Source organism: Amblyomma mixtum, chromosome 3 (genome assembly GCF_055824585.1).
Source record: "Amblyomma mixtum isolate Tamu chromosome 3, ASM5582458v1, whole genome shotgun sequence".
In the NCBI taxonomy this organism is placed as follows: domain Eukaryota; kingdom Metazoa; phylum Arthropoda; class Arachnida; order Ixodida; family Ixodidae; genus Amblyomma; species Amblyomma mixtum.
Genome location: NC_143014.1, coordinates 376,180,551 through 376,207,460, shown reverse-complemented (window position 1 = coordinate 376,207,460; position 26,910 = coordinate 376,180,551). Strand labels below are relative to the sequence as shown.

The 26,910-nt window shown below is 44.4% G+C and overlaps 1 protein-coding gene across 1 annotated transcript in view; it reads right to left on the bottom strand.

The window, feature by feature from the left end:
• The window catches only part of LOC149356844 (hemicentin-1-like), a 172,266-nt gene that overhangs the window by 44,339 nt on the left and 101,017 nt on the right, over positions 1–26,910 (bottom strand). The window contains exon 14 of the mRNA XM_089576441.1: positions 8,686–8,809. Within this exon, the coding sequence (XP_089432567.1) occupies positions 8,686–8,809 (124 nt within the window). The remainder of the gene's footprint in view (positions 1–8,685; positions 8,810–26,910) is intronic.

Genomic DNA, 26,910 nt, shown 5'->3' with positions numbered 1-26,910 from the left:
GCTCACTTGGGTTCCGCGGTCATTTTAACAAGTTTTTTGTCAATTATTTTACAGGTAGATTGCAGTGTGTGATGCTTGATAATACGCACGGAGATTTAAAAAATGTTAAATTCGGTGTACCTCAAGGAAGTACACTTGGCCCTCTACTTTTTAACATATATGTATCCGATTTGGGTTTGTTACAGCTTAAGTCCAACGTTTTTCAATACGCTGAAGACACAGCGCTAGCGCTTGAAGCTACTGATTATCGTACAGGCGTGGAGTGATTTCAAACAGATATAAGTGAAGTCGTTGACTGGTTCTCGCAAAATTTCATTTTTTTAAACGTGAACAAAACAAAACTGACATGCTTTAAAAACCCTGACAAAATTGTTGCTTTCAACCAACCATTGTATCTTCATACATCCCATTGTTACCAGTGTAATTGTAAAGCTATGCAAATAGACCGAACAGTTCTGTATCTGGGCATCCACTTTGACCAACACCTTACATGAAGCGACCACATCGTCTACCTCTCTCGAAAGATAAGGGCCATTGCGGCTATGATGTATCACCTTCGTGGTAAAGCTCCGCTCTATCTTAGGCGACTGATCTATACAGCATTAGTAGAACCTGTTTTAAAGTACGGCATTACTCTATACGGTAACTGCTCCGAATACAAGAAAGAAGCATTAAATGTTATCCTAAAAAGAATCATCAACACTATATCGTACGGCACAAAACTACACTCGGTTGACATGAAAGAGAGATACGATGAGTTAGGCATCCTTCAAATTCGTGAACTATTTCACTTTGTTGTGTTAACACGGTATTATTATTCAAATGAATATAAGACTCCCGTAAAAAAAGATGTCACCTTGAGAAAAACGGAATTATGTTATGTTATGAAAAGTTATTATGTACCGGCTGTATTTAATGAAATTCCCGATGATCTATGTATTGCAAGTAACAAACGTAGGAAGATGACTGACATGAGAAATTGGTGTGCAAATGTATTTCCCTGTGTATAGCTTGAGTTCTTTCGTATGTGCAATTTTGTGTTCAAAATTGCTTGTTTTTTTGTTTTTTTTGTTTTTGTTTTCTATGTTAGTATGAGTGTTTAGACAAGTAATGTATGCATATGGAGGTATTTCTCCCCCTGCTGCCTCATCAGCCAACAAGCAAAATGTGCTTAGGCAGAACAGAATTTATGAATGTGTACGTATACAGACGAAAAAAATTTTGATTTGATTTGATTTCATTCCGCTCCGGCCGCCTCTCAGTGTTGTTGCTCCCTTTTCAGAGATTCTCGGTGTTTGCTTTTCGCTGCCATCTAGGCGCAAGTTACCAACGCCAACTGCTACATGACACTAGTGGAGGCTGCGAGCTCCACGCCTCTGTTAGGACCCCTCCAGACAGCCGCTCATTGATTCCCGACCAGCGTCCGCTCGTCGGCACGCACGTACACCGCAGCAGCCGCCGCCTTATGAGACTGGCCGACGAGTTTGGCCGCCTACATGAAGAGGCGCCCACTCATCGACCCGTTGAGCATACCCGCTTGGCGCAGACTAACGCATCTCTCTCGACGCTTCAGCAGCCCCGTGAGCGGGTCAGTTTCCATGGCGCCACTTTTGAAGACGTTGAAGACTGGCTGGAACAATTTGAGCGGGTGGCCGATTTCATCAGTGGAGCCCGGCGCAGAAGCTACGGAACGTTGATTTCGCACTCAAAGACGGAGCAAAGCCTTAATTTGAAAAGAAGGAGGCCGATATCTACGGCTGGGATACCTTCCGACAGAAGGTCCGGGGCACGTTTGCTAGCACAGACCGCCGGGATTGTGCACGGCGCCTACGCTCGCGTGCAACAGCCTAATGAGAACGTTGCCATGTTCGACGAGGATGTAACCCGTTTTTGTCGACGCGCTGACCCGGGTACGGCGGAAGCCACGAAGCTCCGCCTCCTGATCGAAAGCGTAAGTTCTCTTCTAAAGTCTCGCACGTACCTGTGGAGGAGTCGGACTTGATGCTCAAATGCAGATGTCGTCCGCGTAAATGCATCTCTGCGCAGACTGTGGCAGTAATCGACCATGTCGACGAGAACAAGATTGAAGAAATTTGGGTTCAGCACCCCACCCTGTGGACTCCGCGCAAAGTAAGATGTAACGACGTTGGTCCGTCCCCAGTCTGGACATAGAGTGACCTCTCTGATAAATAGCTGTGTATCCAGCTGTGCATGCGGCCTCCGGTCTCAGCAGCTTCCAAGGCGGCCGAAATAGCCTGATCTGTTACGTTGTCGTAGCCGTATTTGATATCCGAAGCAACGCCACGGACAATATTTTCAAAATTGTATGGTGCTGGCGGGGCGTTACCAAGTCAACCCCACTGTCGATAAAGGAGCGTCCGCGTCGAAACCCGGACGTAAGAAAAACAAACAGGTCCACCGCATTCTCCACATTGGCATTCTAATGATTCCTAAAGTGTTTTTTTTTTCTAAATGAAAGTCCCCCATTAGTGAAAGTGCAGTATCATGTCCTCCCGAAACGATCACTTTATATTCTGGAGATGTATTTTCAGTGTTGTAGAGTGTGAAAAGAAAGGTGTCGCCTGGTTATATCGAAATGCTGTTGAAATTTCTCGTCATAGTGTTTCGTGCAAGCCTATCAACTTGCAATGTTCCTTCAGCTTGGAGAGGTGCGCGGATTGTGCCAATACTTACAAATATGCAGCCTCATGTTTTGCAAATATTGGTCCAATATCACTGGCGTCACCTTGTTGGAAACTTGTTGCACACATCGTAACCGCTTACATATCTATTATTCTAATTTAGATATGTAGGAATCTTCTATCTCCATTTCAAGAGGATTTAGAGGTTTTCGACCGTCGCTGAAATAACATCGGTCATTCATAGTTAAGCTAACATTCCAACCCAGGCAGAGCGTATTGATATTATTTCTCTGGTGTTCAAGAAAGCGTCTGGTCTTGTTTCCCACGCAAAACTAATATGTGAGCTGGAATCAATTTGGCTTTCTTCTTTCATAATTAGCTGGGTTTTTGCTTACCTTTCTAACCGCGGACAGTTCGTTAGCATTGATGGTGACTGTTCAAGTTACCTCTCATTCACTTCTGCCGTAAATAAACAACGTGTACTGCCACCTTTGTTTTATTTGATCAACACAAGTTACATTGTTTATGTAATTACTGAATCGGTGCAATTTATGCTCGCTGCCACATTGTGTTTAACGCAATCAGGTCCCGTGGAAATCACGTAATTCTCAGCCCTAACCTTAACAACATTCATACCTGGTGCAGTCGATGGGAAACAAAGCTCATGTAACAAGTGAAGGCGGGCTAGTTGGTGGTTGACAATGGAGTGCATATTGCAACCGCGCAAAACGACGCAGGACGAAGAGTCATCGCAAAATTCCGCGTCTTGTCCTGTGCTTTCCTCTCTTCGTCCTGCGTCGTTTTGCGCGGTTGCAATATGCACTCCATTATTAAACAAAGCTCAACAGTGACAAAATAGCCTTCACGAAAGTTACCAATAAACACAGATAGCCTGCCCTTTCCATACAACTTTTATCCTTCCCATATCCTATCCTTTCCAATACGAGGTGTTCCAGGGAAGAATAAATAATTTTAAAAGTAGCATTTTTGAGGTAAAAATATGGCTTTTGCGCCATAGTATTGCCAGTGCTTGCCGACACCAGGAAACCGGTGAATCACCTTTACTGGTAAGTTCGTTATATAATTTGCAATAATCAAGTTTCTAACTGTTAGAGTTAGGCGCCTATTTGCCGTCATATATTTGTAGCTGGTCGTTAGTACTAGCCATAAATGTTTTTAGGATTTCGATAACGCGATTACCCTCGCCGCTGTGGCTTGACAAAATGAAATTGCAACCAGGCGCCTTAGTTTAATATTTAAAAATTTGATTATTGGATATTTGTTAACGAGTGCACCAGATAACACCCTTCACCGGTTTTTTGGTGTCCGCCAACGCTCGCAATACTAAGCCGCAAAAGGCATATTTTTAGGTAAAAAATCGTATCTTTCAAAACTGCTTAGTCTTCCATGAAACATCTGGCATATTTTGATGACCCTGGTAGCAGTCGACCGAATGTACTGAGTACGGTAAATACTTTTTTCCATGAGCCAATATCTCTTCTTTTAGAAGAGTACCGAACACAGTCAACATTTTAACTATCTCTGCAAGGCTTCAGAACCGGTCGCTCTACATCCGCAGTACAGAGTCATCGCAAAATGTAAACGAATTTTATATAATGAGCAGCTCAAAAAGACGAGACGAAGAAGGAGCAGACACACACGAGCGCTGACTATAGCAAATGAATGCATTTCATTCGTGAGCCTATAAATACTTCGCATTATACTTCAGCCGTTAATTTTTGCACCAATGTTCAATCTCTACAAACGCACTTTGCAGTAGAGCATGGTCATTTGTAGATGATATTTTTTAAAAACAATATATTTAAAAAAGAAACGCAGGGGTCGGAAGAGGGGGGGGGGGCGTTGCTCCCTCTTTAGAAATGTTCGGGGGGCGACCGCCCCCCTCCTTTCCTCCCATATTCCGGGGTGCCTGGACACACTGCACAAGACTACAGAAATGCAACACAAGAGAGACAACACAAATATGACATTCCAAAAATACAAGCCGACTGACAGCATATATTTTCTGCCGCATATTCCTGTGGTGCGTTCTGACTGGGGAGCCCACGACGCGTACTCACCTCCTGCCGGACATTTTCGTAAGCGCAAAGGTCGACAGACTGCGTACTGTAGCAATCGATATTGCCAATTGCCTTCTGAGTGCAGCAAAACATATGCTCAAATAAATGAATTTTTAAATTATCTTTATTACGCAGCTTAAGGTGCGCTTTTGCGTCATACTCGAAGACTTGTATTCCAAGTGCCTTTCATTTTCCCCATTTTCTTTTTCAGCACTGAGATGGCAGAAATAGAAAACTGTTTTTGAATACAAATACGTGTGATAACTAGGTATTTTGAAAACACGATCCATAATCAAATAAAAATATTTGTTTTGTTTACTTCGCAAGCGGAAGTAATTACCAGAGAGCACGCGTCGCGCTACACCAGAAAAAAAAATTACGAGGAACTTTAGCGGCTAAAGTGGTGAAAGGCGAAAGCCTGAGTGCTGCATTCTGCTACGCGATTGTTCTCTGCACATTTTGTTGGTGCATTAATTAACTGCCAATTAATGACGCTTAAGCTTCGCCTTTAGGAGTCGAACGCGACAGCGTGTTGTAGCGCTGCCACTGAGTCCAAGGAACGCCACCACCCGTTCGGCGCGATGCGTTGCCCTTTGAACGCAACGCTTTTGAGGAAAGGAAATGGCGCAGTAATTCTCCGTCATCTCAGTGGACACCCGAACCGCACCGTAGAGGAAGGGAGGAAGTGGGAGTGAAAGAAGAAAGAGAAAGAGGGGCCGTAATGAAGAAAATGAAAATTGTATTTGAGGAAAGGAAATTACGCAGTAACTGTGTCACATATCTCAAAAGACCCTAGTCGAAAATTGTATTAGAGGAAAGGAAGTTGCACCGTAACTGTCTCACATATTTCGGTGGACACCTGTCAAAATTCGAGCGCGGTGACGTCACGACAACTTCGACCAATCTGAAACGCGGACAAATACGCCTTGCTCGTGGGTAAATTGGTTTTTCAGGAAAGGAAATGTATCTGTCTCTCATATCTCGGTTGACACCTAAACCTCTCCGTAACGGGAAGGGAGGAAGATGGGAGTGAACGAAGACACCGTATTCTCTAGACGCACCTTTGTTCACTCCAAACCATCGAGCTGGCATGGCGGAGTGGTAGCATGCTCGATTCGCACTCCGGAGACCGGGGTTCGATTCCATGCTCGGCCAATTTCTTACTCGGTTTTATTTATTTATCTGGTCTGACTAGAAAAGGTAGACTAATTGGTTAAGTAAGCAATGAACTAAACTTAGTCAAACTTACTTGGAGCATCACTATACGATCCCTTTAATTGGTTGCATGGTTAGTAGGCAAAGTACAATTGGCCCCGTTTGAAATTCGCGCACTGTGACGTCACGACCGTTTCGACCTATTGAAAAGCGTGACATTTCTGTCGACAGCTCCTGCTTACAACGATGAGGCATTAAAGGCTTCCGCCTTAAAAATGTATAGTTGGTTATCTTGATAACCTTTAATTGACAGGATTCACCAAGAAAGTCTTCACCGACGAGGTTGTATGTCTATTGTTCTCGTTAAGTAAATTACTTCATTCAGCAAACTACCACTCCCGCGCGTAGCATTCCTGCGCACGTGCTAGACTTTCCCGCATTCGCATGCTCACTGCAAAAACAGCGTTGGAGCTGGGCGTCATCAACGTTGGTATCCCTTGATGCAGTAATGCCGATGGTAAGTCGCGTCAGTCCTTATGTTCTAATTGTTCGGTACTAGCCCACACCTTTCTGACTTATTAATGCGAAACCATCAGATGACTCAATGACATGAAAACCTGGTGTCGCCCAAAAAGTAGCGGCCTTACAAAAGCCGTGACTTGTCAAAACGGTGCACGTCATCAATGGGAGGAAAATACGAAATTTTAACCAGCAATAATCAGTGCTTGTTCTTAGAACTGGACGATCGAGAACGCAATATAATATAATAATAATAAAACTGAAATATAGTTACAATGGAATTAGAGTAGAATTTGGATACAACTGCAATGCTTTCGCATTATTACGCGACAGCGTATACAGCTCGTTCGGTCGAAAAGCTGTCAGCGAAGCAGTAGTCGGCACCACGTGTCAGAAATAATGGGGGGCTGCGTAAAAAAAATCGCACTATGGTAATGCTTGGCTCTAGTTGGCTTGGCTATGATTGATTGGTATGTGATAGGCGATGACGAGTTAATGAAATCGTTGCAATTAACTGATTAAATAAAGAAAAAATGGGAAAAAAATGAATAAAAGCTTTCAAAATGCTAAGAATGCAAAGACAATGCTTGATGGCGGTAATTAAGAAAATTTAGAGTGTGTAATCGAAGAATTAAAAATGCGTTCAAAGGTGTCGAACAGCCCAGAATGGAAAGCCTAGCCCACTACGGTGTCGCTTCATACCCTTAAGGCGGAGCTTCCAGGCAGCCCCTATCTGCCTTCGAGGCAGATTTTTACATTGGCAAACTACATTTTCTTGAAGGCGCCTCTACAATTCTTTAACTTTCTAATGGGGGATAACTCTCGTTCATGCGACAAACGAATCAGAGGTCATCGGCAAACTTGCTTTCGACCAGAACTAAGAAAAGTTAAGCTAGCTGGACAAGTTAAAACAGACTTTTTTTTTAAGGTCAAAGCCTTTCGTGCTCCATTGAAAGAGAACCCGTCTGTGTGTGTGATAACATTCGATGGCACCCATAAAAGATGGCGCCCTCATGCAGACGGTCGGTGCATCTGAATGCAGCCTGATGCGGCTGCTGGTGCGGGAGGGGGTGGCGGGCCGCGGTTTGGTGGCGACTGCGTGCACGAAGATAGCGCGGTGTCCCCGCGACGGCTTAGAGGTAGAAATGCCCGGCATCGGGTTACATCACGCTGCAGCGCGCGGAGCAGAAGTGGTGCAGCGGCGCCGCGGCGACCGCTGCGAACATCCATGTAGATTGAGGTGGGACGTTGCCGGCTGCGTTCCAATGCGACTTCTTCTGCCACGTCAGTTCACCGCAACTAGTCATAGCGGCCAGTTGTGTGTGATCGTGTACTATGAACAGTGAACGATGGCGTTCACGAAGTGAGCGGGTGGGCTTTCGCCTTCTCATATGCAACAGTCTAAACTGTCTGCCTAATATTTTGATCCGTTCTCGGTCAGCGCTGCAGACACGCAGCAATTTTCGTCTCCAAAACTTCGGACAGGCTGCCATCCGGACGTTGGGCAGCTTCCGAAAATTCGCTGCATCACGCTTTCCCCTGGAAAGCTTCGCGCTTCCGCATCTGCTCTAATCTGGCACAGTTACACAGTAGAGAGCGCTTCAAGTATCACTTGTCTCCGTTTAAGCCTCTCGTGGAATTCGAGGTAGGCTATCTTCCTCCCTGCCTGTATAGGGATGAAAGCTTTTCCTGTCCAGCTGGTATTGGTACCAATGAATTTGACACACTGATACAAATACCTGCCGAGAAAAAACCCCGGGGTTGATTGGTTTGGTTTATTGGGGTTTAACGTCCCGAAGCAACTCAGGCTATGAAGGACGTCGTAGTGAAGGGCTCCGGAAATTTCGACCACACCTGGGGTTCTTTAACGTGCACTGACATCGCACAGCACACGGGCCTCTAGAATTTCGCCTTCGTCGAAATTCGTCCGCTGCGGCCGTGATAGAACCCGTGTCTTTCGGGCCAGCAGCCGAGCGCCGTAACCACTGAGCCGCAGCGGCGGGGCCCTGTGTTGAGTAGTTCAAGAAATCTGTCGGAAAAGCTCACTCTTGCCGTGATTTCAGTCGTAATTTACCCGAGGCTTTCAAGGAGTCACAGTGACTGATACAGTACAGTGCGTCGGGAAATGGCTGTGCATGAGAAAACGCGTCTAGAAACGCCAGTTAAGGAACGTAGCGGTGCCTACAAATGCGTTCTCTAGCTCTTTACAGCCGACGAAATAGCCAGTCTTTATGTCCCGTCACGCAATGCACGTAAATTGTAAAGTGCGTGTCGGAGAGGCAACGTACCCAGGACGACGAGAATGAAGTCCTTCTCGGCAACGCCGGCGTCATTGGAGGCCTGGCACACGTAGTGGCCCGCGTCCTCAGCGCTCGCATTCGGCACTTTCAGAAAGGCACTCTCTACGGACAGCTGTAAGAAGAAAGCGTATTTCCTTACTGGCAGGGGTGACAGTTTTTTTTTTCGCCTTACATCCCTGTGCGTGTGTTTGTGTGAGTCGGTTAGTGGCGGTGGCGTCTCAACATTGACTAAGAGAAAATGTAGTCACACGACGATTAAGAGCTTGTAACATGATTACCCAAGTCTTAGCGATCCTGAGATCGCGAAGTGGACGTTCTAATATACATTCGCAGCTGTGCATAGTCAATTTTAGTGCATTATCCTTGTATTCGGGAGATACTGTAAGGTGCGGGATGTTTCGAAATCGGAACTTGGAGCCACTTTTTTTCATTTTTGCAAGTGGGAAATGCATTTCGACCTATGGGTGCAGGGAGCTGTATTTACGCTGGCGGACTATAACACCGCTAGCTGGGACCAAATGAGCAAAAGGCAACTGGTCCAAAGGGGAAGGGAGGCGTCAGAATCCATTCATGTGCCAAAACACAACAAAAGTTTCATTCATTCATTCATTCATTCATTCATTCATTCATTCATTCATTCATTCATTCATTCATTCATTCATTCATTCACTCCGCCGAACATTCTTGCCAGGCTGTGATATTGCAGCGAAAATCATCGGAGCTGCTGTTGTTGTTGAGAAAAAAACAACAGCGCAGGAACAGGGACACAAGAAAAGAAGACGACGGTACAGGCGCTGACTAGCAACTGGAGGTTTATTGTATGGAACACAAAAAAATATACTCTACAAACAACCAGGAGCACGCATGATCGACGCCAACAACACTGATAAGATGTCACAATCAGCCATGATTTTCAAGAAACGATATCTCACAGTCATGGATAAGGACGGATGGGGTGCTTACGCATGTGTCGCGGTTTTTCTGAATATGAAATGCTTCGCTAATTTCCCTAGTTAATCTATCTTTGTTATTGTACAAGACCTTTGTGTCGTCAAAAAGTTGAATACATGGTTGGGCAGCAGGCGCGGAGGTGTTACTACCACATTCTTTGTAGTGCAAGGCTAGGTTCGAGGAAGGGGCCCCTTTCAAAGAGGTGTTGTGTTCAGAGGTGTTGTGTTGTTGTTGTTGTTCACCTTCTAGAATGGCGCATACCCACACAGGGGGATCGGCCAATAAGAGGGGTGCGTAGAGGGTTTTTGTGATGTTTTTTGTTTTGTTTTTATTGCTTTATCGGGAAAATAAATAATTAAACTTTCATCGGAGCTCATCGTGTTCAATCATTATAGGTCACCTTCATCGTCTTCTTCCACTGCATAGTCGGAGTTCTTTCATTGCAACATCCGCCCGATAGAAGAGCACCCAAGCGCCAGAGCTTTAATTCCTCTCACCTCCGCTAGGGGCGCTACGGGGGCGAAGACTAAGCTTTAATCACACGCCGAACCTTCCATTTTAGGAGTATGTTGCTCTTAATGCTCACGCAGTAGGACAGGAGCCACAGACGATAGGAGTGAAGTGAGGGAAGGAAGCATTTTGATCGAACAATGCAGGCTCGCACCGCGAACGTCGTCACGAAAGCTTCTATGAGGTGGATCTATCGTTAGCCGCTCACAGTTCTCAGGCGTGACACGCTTATTTCGGTGCATGTTGACGCCCAACTCTAGAAGGGTAGTAGCCAAACATATCAAGGCGTCTAAATAGAGATTTTCCGTCCGTCGAAGTTAAGGCGGGGAAGTACTAGCTCCGGCAGCGTTGGGTTTAGAACTGACCTTTATCGGAGGTGATGCGAAGCCTAGTGCAAACTTCTTCACTGATGCCCACCTCACGCGGAGCGAGTTGTAGCCTGCAGCCAGAGCGCCACGAGACGGGCGCAACACAGAGGTCCACTGTGCCGCTGGTATGTTCCCCGTACGCGTGTCTGTTAGTTTACAATGTGTGTGGATAAGATGGCGAAATCGTTCATTATACTTTGTTGCTGGGGAAGAACTCTAAACGAGCATCCGCGATTGCTACATGGATAGCACATTCAAGCTGTCGCTATGGCCGCCAGGAACCAAGCCAGGCAATTGTTAATACACGACTGATAACTATTGGACATATTTATTGCGTTGTTGAAACGCTTTACGTTAGGCTTTCTAATTAAAATTCACTTCCGCGTTATATGCAAAGTGCTGCTGCAGCTGCAGCCCAGTGTTTGTTTTTCTGTACGAGTGCTGATTTTTCTTGAAAAAGGCGCGAAAGATGCGACAATCAGGTCTGTGCAGAGGGTCTTTTGTGCACGCGGACCTTATGTCCGGGGTAGTGCATAGTTGGCAGATAACTTGTGAACTTTTGATATGTTATCATACCCAACAATTCAGGACAAAATCACTTTTTAACGGGAAAGAGTTCATGAACGCCATTTTTTTTGCATATTGTAAGATGTCACTATAACAATCAATATGTCTGCGGGTCTCCCGTCGAAAGGCTTGCATTTTTTTGCTATTAACATTTTTGCTATCGTCAAAAGCGTTCCCCACTGGTTTTCTATGGCAGACTTATCTGCTCAATGCGAGCGTTGGCTAAACTTAAAAAAAAAAAGATTTTCCTACACATCAGAAGAGTGGACCATTAGCGTCAATATTTTTATAACAGTAGCTTAAGATAGTTTATATTCGAAAGTTTGTCCAAGAATGTTGGACACTATTTTTTTATATTTTTGTATATAGAACACAATATTTTGTTGGGTAATAGGAGGCCTAAATGACACAACCCAACAGAGTTTTAAAAAATTTCAAAATGGACATTCTGGGGCCGTATTCTATAACCTGTCTATCTTTCACTGTCCTTCGCGTTCTTTTGGTCCTCTGCCATTGGTCATTCCGATATACCCGCGGCTTTCAAGCCCCCGAGGAAAGCGACCCAGCCATTGTATGATTGGCGACCAGACCTCACCATTGGCTGTATATCGCAGCCAATGCCAGCCAACGGTATAGTCCGGTCGCCAACGACGAAATGGCCGGATCGCTTTCCCCAGACGCTTGAAAGCCGCGGGTATATCGGAATGACCAATGGCAGAGGACCAAAAGAACGAGAAAAGGACAGTGGAAGATAGACAGCCTAATGATTACGGCCCTTAGTTCCAGATGTCGAACATGGAATTATGCGCGTAAAGTGAACCGATACCAAAACAGACTCTGTATTTGCGCGGGAAGAGGTATAGCCCCCCTTCGAGCGAGTGGCTCTCGGTGGCGAAAATAGCACGCAGGCATCCTAAATTATGACAGCCACCCGCAAGACTCGTAGCTTTCCTTGGCAGATGCTCCGGCCGCCGGCATGCACCACGGCGTAGTAAGACAGACGCATGTCCACAGGCTGGGACATCCGCTGTGTTCCTGGAGATATTAAAGCGGAGAAGGCAGTAACGGCTACCAACCTTGAGACACGCTTAATCTACTCGGCAACATATATGCACCCTTCACCCCCCCCCTCTCTGCTCCCCCCATGCTAGAGCTGTCTCTTTAAACACTGTGGCAGTCTCGTAATTTACTCCCTAAACATAGCTGTGCTCTGTGACTTCGTGACTCCGCGTCGCAAGCGTTGCCTCCCGCCATAGGTGAACAATTTGCTTCCGGTGTTGAAGACAAAAAGCGCCGGTCGGCCCCATGTCCGACGAACTTTACGTGAATTCTTCGGCCTTTAAACGCGCCGCCTCAGCGCATGTGCGGCTATACGACTTTGGCACCTCGTGTGTTGCTAATAATATCGGCTCGTTTTGCCCGCATAATTCGACGTTAGTTTTATCAAAACTCAATTGAATAATAATAATGGTGATTTATTTCCCATCAGCATACATTGATGGAGGGGACGGGAAGTTATGCGATTAACAGTTGCAAAGTCCCCACTCCCTGTGCAGCACGTCAGCAGTGGCATGCGACTGCACTTCTGTCATGATAGCAAACAGAAAGCAGGAAATAAGAAAACAAATACACAATCACCAGTGTGTCTATACAAAGATAAACGGGTCGAAACAACAACAATGACAGGAATCAGAACAGAAATTATTATAGAACAGTGAGATAGCTACAACACCAACTGAAAATAGGCTTATAAAGCAGTTATTTTACACGGAAATGAATACAATGGGAAAGGGAAACTTCAAGGAGAACGTAGTCGAGGAAGTCAGAGTAACTAATGTTTCCCGTGTCAATATTTGCATCAATTATTTTATTCAGGAGTGATGTAAGTTGAAATGCTAGCATTTGGCATTCATAATTTCTTCTCACTTTCGGTAACACCCAGTGTGGATATGTAGAGCCAAATAATTCAATTAGGGTTAAGTCGGATATACTGCTTGTGCATCTTTGTTCCGTTTTATAAGTGCGCAATAGTCCATAAGCATAGTGGTTGAAAACGTGAATAATCTGACTGACTTATTTAACAAGCATTCTACAGAAACCTTTACAACCGAATCAGTGCCTTTCAATTTTCCTGAACGTCAAGAAGCGTTATTTCTTCATTCATCAGAACCGGTCGTCATTAAAGCAGCTAGTGTTGCCGTGGAATTGAGTGACCACCACTTAATTGCAGCGCTGGTCCAGACGGTGTCAACACTAAACTTCTAAAACTTACCGCACAAGTGTCGGCTACATTAGTAAAATTCATGTCTCAGCAGTCTTTACGTACGGGATGCATTTCCGATGACTGAAAAACAGCACACGTGAACCCAGTTTCTAAATCCGCTGACAACTCGTCTCCGGAAAATTATCTCCCCATATCACTAACTTTGATTTGTTGCAAGGTGCTTGACCATTTATTTATTCGCACATAATGAAACATCTAAACGGCAATAGCCTGCTTACTGTTAATCAGCATGGTGTTAGGGAAAATAAGTCTTGTCAAACACAGTTATTATAGCTCATAACTGGAATCGGCACATGAATTAATGTAGACTAACGCCATAATTATAGATTTTTCAAGAAATTTTGATCGCGTTCCCCATTGAAGGCCAATCACGAAGGTTAACAACCTTAGACTGCACAGCGGCATCCCCCGTTGGATTGAAGAATTCTAATCGCTCCAAACGCGTCAGAAGTGCAGAGTTTTCATTTGACAGTTCACGCGTCGTATCGGGAGTCCCACGCGGATATGTCTTAGGGACTTTACTATTTTTAATTTATATCAACGACATAGCATCTAACATATGATCTAACGTACGACTCTTCGCTGACAAATGCGCAATTTACAGAAAGATAGTTGCCCCCTTGACGCAGTTATTCTGCAGTCCGACTTAATGCGCCTAAATAAGCGATGTCAGCTATAGTAGATGGAGGTTAATATAAAAAACAAAGCTTTTGACCTTTTCCACGCGCACTAATACGCCTTCAAATCTGTACGCAATGAAAGAAAAATAGATGAAAGAACGGATTGTTTCAGGTATCTCGGTGTCTATTTCAGTGCTGATTTAAGCTGGAGCACCGACATCAATCACGTCGCTAGCAAAGCAATTCAGAAACTGGGGCTCATTAAACGTCGTTTATATCCTGCCAACTCCGAGATAAAGTTGCACGCGAATAATACTCTCATAAGGTCAGCTCTACAGTATGCCTCTTTAATATGAAATACAACAGTGTTTGATTAATTAACCGTCTTAAGCCCGTAGAAAATAAAACTGTCAGGTTCATCCTTTCGTCATACTCACCGTATCAAAGTGTCCCACTACTAAAGCAAGCTCTCAATATTCCTTACCTCATCGTTCGATGCAAGTTCTCTCGATTATTATTCCTTCATTATTTATGCTACTGTGACTCCCCATTTACAGCTGGTCGCATCGCTCCTGCCCATAATGTCTCATCCCAGATGGACCATCCGCGGAAGGTGCAACCCATGTTCGAAAGAATGCTAAAACATCAGACCCTTACTATTATCTGTAGAAAACTGGAACTCGCTGCCGGCTAACATAGTTTCTAAAATTGATATATCCCATTTTCAAACAAAACATTCAGCGCACCTTGAGTGCTAGCCTCGCCGTAATATTGTTTACACTACTGTCTTTTTAAGATTTATCTGCTGTGTACTCAACTGATGCATCCCTTAGCGAATGCATTGCTGTGTGCTTACCATTTGTATGTATATTTCTTTATTGCATTTTTTAACTAATGCATGTAAAGATTATGTATTGGGCTGTTTTTATGCCCTCCCCTCCATGTAATGACGACTTGGGCCTGTAGTGTACTCAAATAAAAAAATTAAAATGTTGTGTCTGAAGAATAAGTTCTTTTTTGTTGAGTCTCTGTCAGGTTATGAACCATTCCGACAGCCCGTTTTTCAAGAGCATCTAGCTTATTCAGACTGGTTTGTGTAGGAGCAGCCAATACTAATGAAGGTAATTTAAATGTTAGCGAAATAATGCCTGATACAGAGAAAGCTTTACTTTTTGTGGGAGACAACTTCTTAAACGTGACATAAATTACTTTGCCCAAGATGTCTTTAATGCTGCTTGGTCTGTGTGGTCGTCCCACTGCATATTTCGGGTGAATATTGTGCCAAGTGATTTGAATGACCTTACTAACTTTATCTGGTCGCCTTTATAAAACAGTTCAACGAATTCACTGCGCTTTTTTATTTTTGGGATGAAACAATACTGCCTTAGACTTTGCACCATTAACAGACAGAAGATTTTTATCTTACCATATTTGTAATTTTCTCAACTGCATATTCGCATTTCTCCTTAGCTTACTACTATTATCTTCGCATAAAAAATAAATTGGTATCTTCGGCGTAAATTATGTACCGGGAATTAGTATCCACGCTGCTTATGTCATTAATATACAGGTAAAAATAGCAATGGTAATAAGTAAAATTTATAGAGAGGAATCCTGTGACTCTATTTTCATAACATTCAAGACTTCGAAACAAGATGCAAGGATTTATACAATGAAATGCTTTGCGGTACTTTAAGGAAATTCTCAAGACGAAGTTCGTAATTTCAAAGTTGAGTAATATACATTCCTTCTCATGTAAAAAAACAAGTTCTGTGGATTGTTTTTTTCCTGAAGTCCAATTGACCATCAGCAATTATACTGTGTTTATTTTAGAAACTTTCCTCTAGTTTAAGGGTAAATTTCACGAACTTTTGTCAACAACGTCAAAGTAATAATTGGTCGATAGTTCCTAAAGTTGTTTTTGTTTCCTTTCTAATATATGAGTGTTACTCTAGCAATCTGCATTCTTGGAGGGAATGTAGTGGTTTCTATACATAAGCCGTATCAATGTGCAAAAGGCGCAGCAATGATGCTGATCACATTTGCTCAGCGGCGGTGGCACCGAACGCAGCGGCCTCCGCTAACAGCAGTATTCATACTTCGCAGACTGCTATCCAGGCCCAGCGCTGTTCTTCGAGTTTGCTGCCCCCTTTCCTCTGCAAGGACGCCGAAGCAAGTGATTGGCCTGCTGCTCCTGGATGGGACTACGTCAGCCACGATATCTTGAAAAAGACGGAGCTAACCCACGCTCGGCGCATTTGCTCAGCGGCGGTGGCACCGAACGCAGCGGCCTCCGCTAACAGCAGTATTCATACTTCGCAGACTGCTATCCAGGCCCAGCGCTGTTCTTCGAGTTTGCTGCCCCCTTTCCTCTGCAAGGACGCCGAAGCAAGTGATTGGCCTGCTGCTCCTGGATGGGACTACGTCAGCCACGATATCTTGAAAAAGACGGAGCTAACCCACGCTCGGCGCATTTGCTCAGCGGCGGTGGCACCGAACGCAGCGGCCTCCGCTAACAGCAGTATTCATACTTCGCAGACTGCTATCCAGGCCCAGCGCTGTTCTTCGAGTTTGCTGCCCCCTTTCCTCTGCAAGGACGCCGAAGCAAGTGATTGGCCTGCTGCTCCTGGATGGGACTACGTCAGCCACGATATCTTGAAAAAGACGGAGCTAACCCACGCTCGGCGCATTTGCTCAGCGGCGGTGGCACCGAACGCAGCGGCCTCCGCTAACAGCAGTATTCATACTTCGCAGGTTAGTTGGGTTTTTCTGTAGTTTTCCTTGCAAACTACCTGCCCCGCCACCGCCGCTGTTGCTGAGGTGCATTCTGTGTGTCTTGCATCTTTTGCTTTGTTACACATGGCTGCAAATGACTCCTGCTTGGTTTGCAATGAGCTGCTACCGGAAAACGGCACGTATCCGATGTGCTGTGAATGTGCTTACGGTTATCACTTAGGATCCTGCTCCGGAGTTTCTAAAACTGCCTTTAAATCTAAAAGTCTCGCAGATAGGAAGGAATGGACGTGTCAAACATGCGTCATTCTATCGGCTCGAGGCACTGCATCACCTAGGAAAGAAAAGCCGGAAAAGGAACCGGCCTTTCAGGACGTTTTACTACAGATAAATAAGAAGCTGGCAGAAATAACGGAGATAAAAGCCAAGGTCGAGACACTGCTGCAAATTAAAGAAACTGTAGACAGAATGGAACATTCTGTTCAACATATGTCTGAGAAGTACGATGAGGTACTTGTAGAAATGAAACAGCAGTCAGCTGAAATCGCAGTTCTTCAAAAGAGGGTGGAAAAGGTTGAGGCTACTAACACCGGACAGGAAGTTCAGGAGCTCAGGCAAGAATTGAACAGCTTAGAACAATACACTAGGCGACAGAACTTGGAAATTCATGGCTTGAAGCACGATAGTAATGAAGACCTGCTTGGTAAAATAAATGCACTGGCAAATGAACTAGAACTTCCTCTGCTGTCCGAACATGAGCTCGATGGCCTGCACAGGCTGCCCGAGAAAAAAGGAAAATCGCCGGCGGTACTTGTTCGCTTTGTGTCACGTACAACACGGGATCAGTGGATGGCGAAGAGGCGTGCTCTCAGTGACACGAATACAGGTGTGCATATGCTCGACAATCTGACAGCATATAACAAAAAGCTGCTATGGGCAATGAAGGGGAAGGCTGCTGAAATGGCTTATCAGTACGCTTGGCAAAGCAATGGAAAGTTGTTTGTGCGCAAGGCACAAGGCGTTGCAGCTATTCGTATTGAAAGTCATGCAGATCTAGATAAGATTCGCTGAATCTTTTCTATTTCCTGCTGTATTGTTCATTCTAAATTCTGATGTCACAGCCCCGAGTAAATACTTATCATGACTGCTCGTCTTTTACACGCATTGCACAGACTGAAAGTGGAAAGATGTCATTGTTTCATGTTAATATCAGAAGTTTAAAAAACAAATGGAACGATACTGAGTTATCTTTGAGTTCTCTGAACCACGAGTTTGATATTTTGGCCTTCACTGAAACGTGGTTTTTAGACGAAACTGAGGTTGTCGGGGTCCCAGGCTATAAAGAAGTAGGCGTGTACAGAAGAACTCGAAAAGGGGGTGGAACTTCACTCTACATTAAAGATAAACATTTGTATGAAGTCTTGCCGGAGTTTTCTGTTGTATGCGACCACTATGAGTCTGTCGCCGTAATAGTTCATGGGACCCTAATTGCTTCAGTTTATCGTCCACCTTCTGGTGATATCAATCACTTCTTGAATTTTGTTTCTAGTATTTTCGAACATGCCTTACTTCTCAATGTACCTATTGTTTGCGTTGGTGATTTCAACATTGATCTGTCATCTGAAAGCCCTCTTTGCCTACGTTTCCGAGATACATTCGAGTCGTTTGGCTGTTGTAATGTTATAAATGCACCAACCAGGATAACACCTAACACAGAAACACTGCTTGACCTGTGCATAACTAGCCATAGTAACGAGGAAACTATTTCAGGAATTTTAACACTGCCACTTAGCGATCATCTACCCATATTCTGTTTTTTTCCATGGGCAAAAAGAAGGGGAGGTCGTAACCGGTTCGCTCCAATCTTTCATCGTAATTATAGTGCTGAGGCGTTAGCTACGTTCCGTACTGGGTTAGAAGCGACAAACTGGGATGATGTTTACTCGGAGGAAAACCCGAGTTTATCCTATGATATTTTCCTACATAAGGTAAAGGAAAGTTATAACAGAGCATTTCCTTTGCAGCCGGTCAAAGTTTGCAAGAAATCCAGAAAACCCTGGGTAACCGAACAGTTATATAAAAGAATAAAGGCACGCGATAAACTGTACGACAAGTTTGTTCGGTCAAAGAACCTTGATCTCTTAGCTGAATATAAACGAACCAGGAACAAGCTCAGTTCAGATCTCAAGAAGGCCCGGTTACAATACTACGCGCAAAAGTTTGAAGCCATCTCCAGTAATACTAAAAAGGTATGGAACTGCCTCAAAGACATTATTGGAAAAACTAGCAACAAGATACCTAACGTTCTTAAAATTGATGGTGTTGAGTATAAGGACACTTGTTTGGCCAATAAATTTAACACTCATTTTGTAAACTCTGGGGCTACGACACAACAGGTGGTAGATATTGATGGACTTGACAAATACATATCTCCTAGTGTGGTTGATTCATTGTTCCTTACTCCATGCAGTGAGCTTGAAATTATTTGCTGTCTTAGCTCTTTAAGCAAAAATGCTGCCCCAGGGAACGATGATATCAAGGCTCTGCCTATAGCATCTGTTGTTGACCTCATATCTCGTCCTCTGCAGCATATATGCAATAGCTCGTTAGCTACAGGAATCTTTCCAAACAGCATGAAAATAGCAAAGGTGGTAGTTTTGCATAAAGGTGGTGCGCATGATGACATTAACAATTACAGACCTATTTCAGTTCTGCCATTATTTTCTAAAGTGCTTGAGAAAGTGATCAAATCACGCCTAAGTAAGTTCTGTATTGAAAGAGAGCTTCTTGTGAGGCAGCAATATGGTTTCCGTCCAAATAGCTCAACTGAAATAGCCCTTCTGAATATTAAAAACAAGGTTATCAATAATTTTGAAAATAACCGATTCACGCTAGGTCTGTTCCTTGATTTCAGAAAAGCGTTTGATTCTATTAAACATCAAATATTATTTTATAAACTTCCTTTTTTTGGAATCCGTGGCGTTGCTCTCAATCTTATTCGCAGCTACCTGACGGACAGATACCAATTTACAAGCCTTAATGGACATTCTTCTATTCTAGAACCGATTGCATATGGTGTTCCACAAGGTTCAATCCTGGGACCCTTGCTGTTTATAGTTTATATTAATGATATTGTCCTGATACCAAATACACCCGATATTATACTTTATGCAGATGACACCAGTGTGTTTTTTTCAGGAAAACAGTTACCTGCACTAGAAACCTTCGCGAACACCTGGCTACATGAGCTTTCATGCTGGCTCCGGATAAACCAAATGCAATTGAACGTTCGGAAAACAAAGTACGTAATGTTTAAGCCGCGAAATAAACCTGAAGATTTTAATATCCAGGTCAAGTACCAAGACTCAGCCCTTGAACGCGTTTCCATTTATAAGTTCCTAGGTGTCTTATTTGAGGAAAACTTAAGCTGGACTTCTCATATAAATAAGGTTCACACAAATATCTCTAGATCTCTACGCATTTTGTATAAAGTGAGATATTTGGTTCCCAGCTCTATTAAACGTCAGTTGTATTTTGCTTTAGTACAGTCTCATTTACATTACTGTCTGTTAATCTGGGGCACCACTACCAAGACAAACTTGCACAGGCTTGAGATATTGCAAAAACGAGCTCTGCGTTGCATAGAAGATGTAGGTCCGCTAGAACATACATACCCATTATTCTTAAAACATAATTTACTCAAGATAAACGAACTATTTCAACTAAAGCTTGCATATCATGTTTATCATGAAGTCACCCGTGACCCAGTTTCCTTTTATGCTTTATACTTCCCTAACAATAAACCTTATGATTTCAGGTATAGTCATTTTCAAATGCCTCTGATGAGAACGAATTATGGTATGCAGCACATTGATTACTTAATTCCTGATTTACTTAATAAACACCCAGGTATTATGGAACTTCTGCAGCAGCCTCGTTCCCCCCGTAACTTCAAGAACAATGTTAAAATGTACCTTCTGTCCCTATCTCCTCCATAAAATGTCCAGTTTCTAGTTTTTTTTTTTTTTTTTACTCGCTGGGTGTATGTCCAGGTTCGCTATTTTTGGTTTTGTTGTCCTAAAGACCTAGGAGGCATGCAATGCGGTTTTCATTGTTTTTGGTTTGCGTGCTATTTCTCCCCTTGCCTGTATGTTAATTCTATGCATCTCATTGTTTGCTATTTCAATTTTTTTGTTTTGTCCTAGCTACATTTTAGCTATGCGTTGTTTTTTCCTTTATTCTTCATTGCATCTGTGTTAATTATGTGTAAGTCATTGATCGTTACATATAATTCATGTAGTACGTATGCGATGTTGTTACTTTTCTTGTTTTTGCTTTGTGTACTTTACTGTGTAATTTGCCACCCCCCTGAGCAATGTAACGGGTGACGGGGCCACGTCAGGCAAAAAATGAATTGCCTTTTGTCCCGTCACCTCTGACAAATCGATGTCAAAATAAACTTCACTTCACTTCACTTCACTTCACATGCTTAACTGGAAGTACCTGGATATTGTTCGCATCATACGAGATACTGTTCTTTAAGTCTCTGAAGGCTGCCAAAAGTTCAGGAACAAAGACGAATGACATCTGTCTATGGCTGCTTGACATGTATCTGCTGAGAGTTCAATGGGGAGGGGGAGCGTAAAAAAGTTTTAAATTCTTCTGTGAGACGCTTACCTGAGTATTCTCTGCCATTGCTGGGTAATATTTTTGCGAATTCTAACCAGCGAAGCGCCAGAGTCAGTAAGCGGATTTTAGGACATAGTTTATCAGGGTGATTTGATGGAGCTGCGAAATAGTTCTGATAAGGTCTCAATTTTATTCTCTAGTATGTCAGAGTTTCATTTATTTTTATACTTTTTGATGCGCTCAAAATAAGAGTATCTTTGGTATCAGTTAGCAGCTTATATAATTTGTGCTTCTTATTACGCTTATACAGTTAATGTAATAAGCACAATTTTCTCATTGTTAGGAGAAGGCAAGTGACGCCAACCAAGTAAAATACAGGAAAAACACGACGTTTCGGGACCGGCTCGGCCCCTTCTTCACGGTGTGACTACGGGCGAGCGCAGCTTGGCTTTTTAAGCCCCTGTGTGGAGGGCCTGCGGGTCAATGGCCGCAGCCCATGGACGTAGGATGAGGGGAGAGTCCCCAGGGAACGATTAACATTCTCTCGTGTTTGCTGTATGTGCCACGACTCGAGTAGAAGCCTCCTACAGCAAACACGAGAGAATGTTAATCGTTCCCTGGGGACTCTCCCCTCATCCTACGTCCATGGGCTGCGGCCATTGACCCGCAGGCCCTCCACACAGGGGCTTAAAAAGCCAAGCTGCGCTCGCCCGTAGTCACACCGTGAAGAAGGGGCCGAGCCGGTCCCGAAACGTCGTGTTTTTCCTGTATTTTACTTGGTTGGCGTCACTTGCCTTCTCCTAACATTAAATTTCCCAACCAGACAGACTTCTGTCGAATGTTTTCTTTTGAATTTTCTCATTGTTTTGTATAGCCTCTTTAATTCTGGAACGATTTGCACGTTATAAGCTAGAATGAAGGTGTCAATGAAGAATTCATAAGCGCACGCCGCACTGATTTTTTATCGACATCAGACAAGTCTACAACTAGATACTCATGCGAAATATTTCTAGAGAACCTTCCATTACACACTGGTACAAAACTTTCCCGTGAAGCTCACGTTCGGAACCTCCTTCTGGCAAAACAAGTATATGCCTATATGAATACTTATGTCGCAACATGTAACTCCTTGGGATATGTGCGCAAAATTAAATTTTGTTAAGAATATATTGCCACGTATCATTGTTGTGTCTGTTCGTTCGCGCAAGGCCGCAGGAAAGGGGTGTTATCATATTTGTTCGTGACCACAACTCTCAGGCAAGAAATTATGCAGGCATGTCATGATGAACCGACTGCAGGGCATTGCTCGCACGTTGCACCGCATCCAGGAGAAGTACTATTGGCCGCGGCTAGCTACCGACGTTTCCCGTTACGTGAAAACGTGCCGTGAGTGTCAGCGACGCAAAACGCCTCCGACTAGACCAGCCGGACTCCTGAACTCCGTACCACCGCCAACTAAGCCCTTTCAGCAAATGGGGATGGACCTCCTCGGCCCCTTTCCGACTTCGTCATCAGGTAACAAGTGGATCATCGTGGCCACCGACTACATGACCCGCTACGCCGAAGCAAAAGCGTTGCCTAGTGGTACCGCAACAGAAGTCGCAAAATTTTTTGTCGAACAAATTCTCGTGCGACACGGCGCCCCCGAAGTGCTCATTACAGACAGAGGAACGGCATTTACAGCGGAGCTGACGGAAGCCATTTTAAACTACAGCCAGACAAGCCGTCGGAGGACAACTGCCTATCATCCACAAACCAACGGACTCGCAGAGCGTCTGAACAAGACCATCGCAGACATGCTCTCCATGTACATCGACGCCGAACACAAGACGTGGGACTCCATTCTGCCCTACGTGATCTTCGCCTATAATACTGCCGTCCAGGAGACAACCAGGTTTACCCCATTCCAGCTGGTATACGGCAGGAAGCCCACGACAACACTCGACGCAATGCTCCCGCACGTTTCCGACGAAGACAACCTCGACGTCGCCGCCTACCTTCATCGCGCCGAGGAAGCCCAAAGACTTGCGCGGCTTCGCATTCAAGACCAGCAGCACACCGACGCCCGACGCTACAATCTGCGCCGACGAGACACGCAGTACAATCCAGGTGATCGTGTTTGGATATGGACGCCAGTTCGCCGCCGTGGATTGAGTGAAAAGTTGCTGCGACGCTACTTTGGCCCGTACAGGGTTGTCCGTGGCATCGGTGACCTCGACTATGAAGTTATCCCCGAGGGCACGACAGCATCTCAGCGACGCCGCACACGGTACATGTCGTACGCCTGAAGCCATATTATGAACGCTAAAGGACTCGAAATTTGCATTCTCTGTGTTTATTTTCATTTTAAAGCACCGAGACGATGCTTCTTTGAGAGGGGGGCAATGCCACGTATCATTGTTGTGTCTGTTCGTTCGCGCAAGGCCGCAGGAAAGGGGTGTTATCATTTTTGTTCGTGACGCGAGAAGCGACCGGACTAATCTCGATTGATCACAGGTATGCCGAGCTGCATCTACGTGTTTCCATATTACTCTAGATGATCTGGACCTGTTATCTCGAAGTTTCCTTGCCTGCTTTAAATTGAACGATGCCGCGAGCAGCGGGCATTCATAGTTCGACGACTGACGAGCACGTTTGTTGCTTACGCCGCCGCCGAGTGATTCAGTTCTTTTGCGGGCGCAAGTCAGCCCAAATAAAGAGCTTCGTTTACAAGACTTCTTGGTGTCTTCCTGACCGCTGGACTGCCGTCACTACAACGTGACAATATTGATGCAATATTTGGGAGTCTGGGCTATTAGGTCGCTGTGCTAATCATATTCAAAACACAATATCTGTGTAAAACACCAAAATAAGCATTACTCATCGCTGCACATGTCATGTCTGCCTTGAAGTCACTATCAATGATTGCATAGTACTTATTCCTCATTGCCAAACTTAAGATTTTATGGTTTCAATAAATGAACTCATATTACAGGACGGCGGCCTGTAGATCACGGACATTACAATGTTTCCTGATATAACTAAAGTATTTCAGCATCGCCCAATAGGTAACACAATGCGTTAAAAATTTCGCACTGAAAGTGGGCATCACGAAACACGCATACACCACCTTCACGAGTGGCTTTCTGATTTAAGGAAACTGTTGAAAATAAATGCTATTCACAGATATCGCTGTCGGTCAGCCAAGTCATCGAAATCATAATTAAATGGGAAAGCAAAGTTGCCTAACAAGACAGAGAATTCTTCTCGCTTATTCCTGACCGATTTAGCGTCTAGACGAAAACATTCAGATATTGACGATCTTTTCAGTTCAAAGAGGACAGCCGCCGCGGTGGCTCAGCGGTTATGGTGCTCGGCTGCTGACCCGAAAGACGCGGGTTCGATCCCGGCCGCGGCGGCTGGAATTTCTTTGGAGGAGAAATTCTAGAGGCCCGTGTACTGTGCGATGTCAGTGCACGTTAAAGAACCCCAGGTGGTCGAAATTTCCGGAGCCCTCCACTACGGCGTCTCTCATAGCCTTAGTCGCTTTGGGACGTTAAACCCCATAAACCAAACCAATCAAAGAGGACACTATTAACGATTTCGCAACGGATAGGACATGCTTTAGGTGCCATCATGGTGTCAAGTCATTGTGCGCAACAGTCACAAATGCTACTGCTTTACGACCTTTGATCTACAATGCCACTCTGATCTAGGATGATTTCAGCAGAATCACATTACCTTTGCAGACCACGCCCCTTACCGTTAGAGCACCAAAAAAACCGGAAGTTGTTTTTCTTAGCCCAATATTTACTGTGCAGAAGTTGCAATTTCGTTCTTTGGGTAAGGTTCTGGCACGAGTAAATATTTTGACTTTTTCTGCTAAAGATTTCCTGTGTTGAAGCCATTGGTCTCATTGTGCTTGTAATTGAATCCCACAATAATGGCTGGTATCTTCAGTTCAGTGCATTTCAGTTCAGTGCATTTATTTATCTTGTTCGCTTTTGCGGGAAGCCAGTGGCATGCCTGACTGACGTCTCACTAATTTCTGCAACATCAAGTTCTTTAGCATCTTAGATTTCGAAAATAAAAATATTGTGTTCGACTACGACGTTGAATGCCTACGAAAGCGATATTGCGCCCTAAATCCAAAAGTAACAAGGCAATAATTTAATAGCCTAGTGGTGTTTTAACTACCGACTACCAAGAAGTGTCGGCCATGGCGCACGATCTCTCTGCACAGACCGCATTGTCACACATTCACAACTGTGTAAACAAAATCTACACAGGTTGAAAAAACCGCCGGTATAGCGTAGTTATTCTAATGTAACGCGAGTTTTTTTTTTTGCAAAAATTACAAGCGAAAAGTCTCCCCTCGCGTTATAAGGGAAGAAAAAGCGCAGAAAGTGTCATAAATACGCCATTTTTACTCGCATACTGGTTTACGGCTACGTGCACGTCGACCCACAAATGCGGCAACCAGAAAAAAGGAAGTCAAAAAAAATTTGACTGCCGCATTGATCGAACAACCGAAGCGTCGTGTCGCAAATATTTAACCACGGCGACCGGCACGGAATGTCACGTTACAATATGAGAACAGCGGCAGAACAGAGAAAGCCTGTTCACAGCCGAAGATGCACTTGCGCACCGACAGGGAATTCGACGCATCGTCCCGAGGCAACAAGGTAGAACACGCCAGTTGTAGAGGCCGTTTCATTTTGTTACGGTTGGGCATACACTGGGTAGACACCCTCAGCATCTGCAGCGCCGCTGTGTCGCAAGCTACCGTTAGCAACCCAATTCAGGTGGACGTAAAAGGCCCTTTCAGTACTTACCTCAGTACCTCACGCACTATTCAGAAGCTTCAAACTCGCGTGCTTTTCGACTTCTCCCCACGATGGACGACGGATCGCTAAAGGTGCTACCGAGAACGTTCACCAACATTCGGGGGGCCTGACTCGCCTCATGATTCAGCGACTGGGAGAAGTTTCCTTCTTACGACGAGGCCTCTAAAGCGCGCGCTCCAAATGATGACGGCGTGCCAGAACTCCGTACTTATGATATCAGTGTTATCTGATAAGGTTTTTTCTCGGTTAACACGAGAAAGAAATGGCGCGCGAAACCTTCCAGAGATAATAATGGCTGCATATTCCCGACGGAGTGAAGGTTGAAAAGAGTGCCCTCGCCTTCCTCTGTAGTCGAGCCAAAGGAATGCCATTTTTTGAGGTACTTATTAGTGAACTTCTACCTATCGAACTATCAGTACATTAAACTACCATTGTTCGTGTTGCTTGCGCTTTTTTTTTAGAGAGTTGGCTTTACTCACCAGGGTACAGCTTCGGAAAACGCCTTATGCCGGTACTTTGACCTTCACGATAAACCGAAGTCAAAGCGGGACTTTTCGCTTCCGTCGAGCTATGTCTCTCAGCATAGTCACGAGAACAACAAGTTTGGTTCAGTCGTTCATTATGATTACTGCTCCGAATTAATTACGGTTAATTGGCTAGTTGCAATTCAAACCAAACTGCGCTATAGCATCAAAGCTTATACCGTTCGAAAGCTTAGGTCAAGT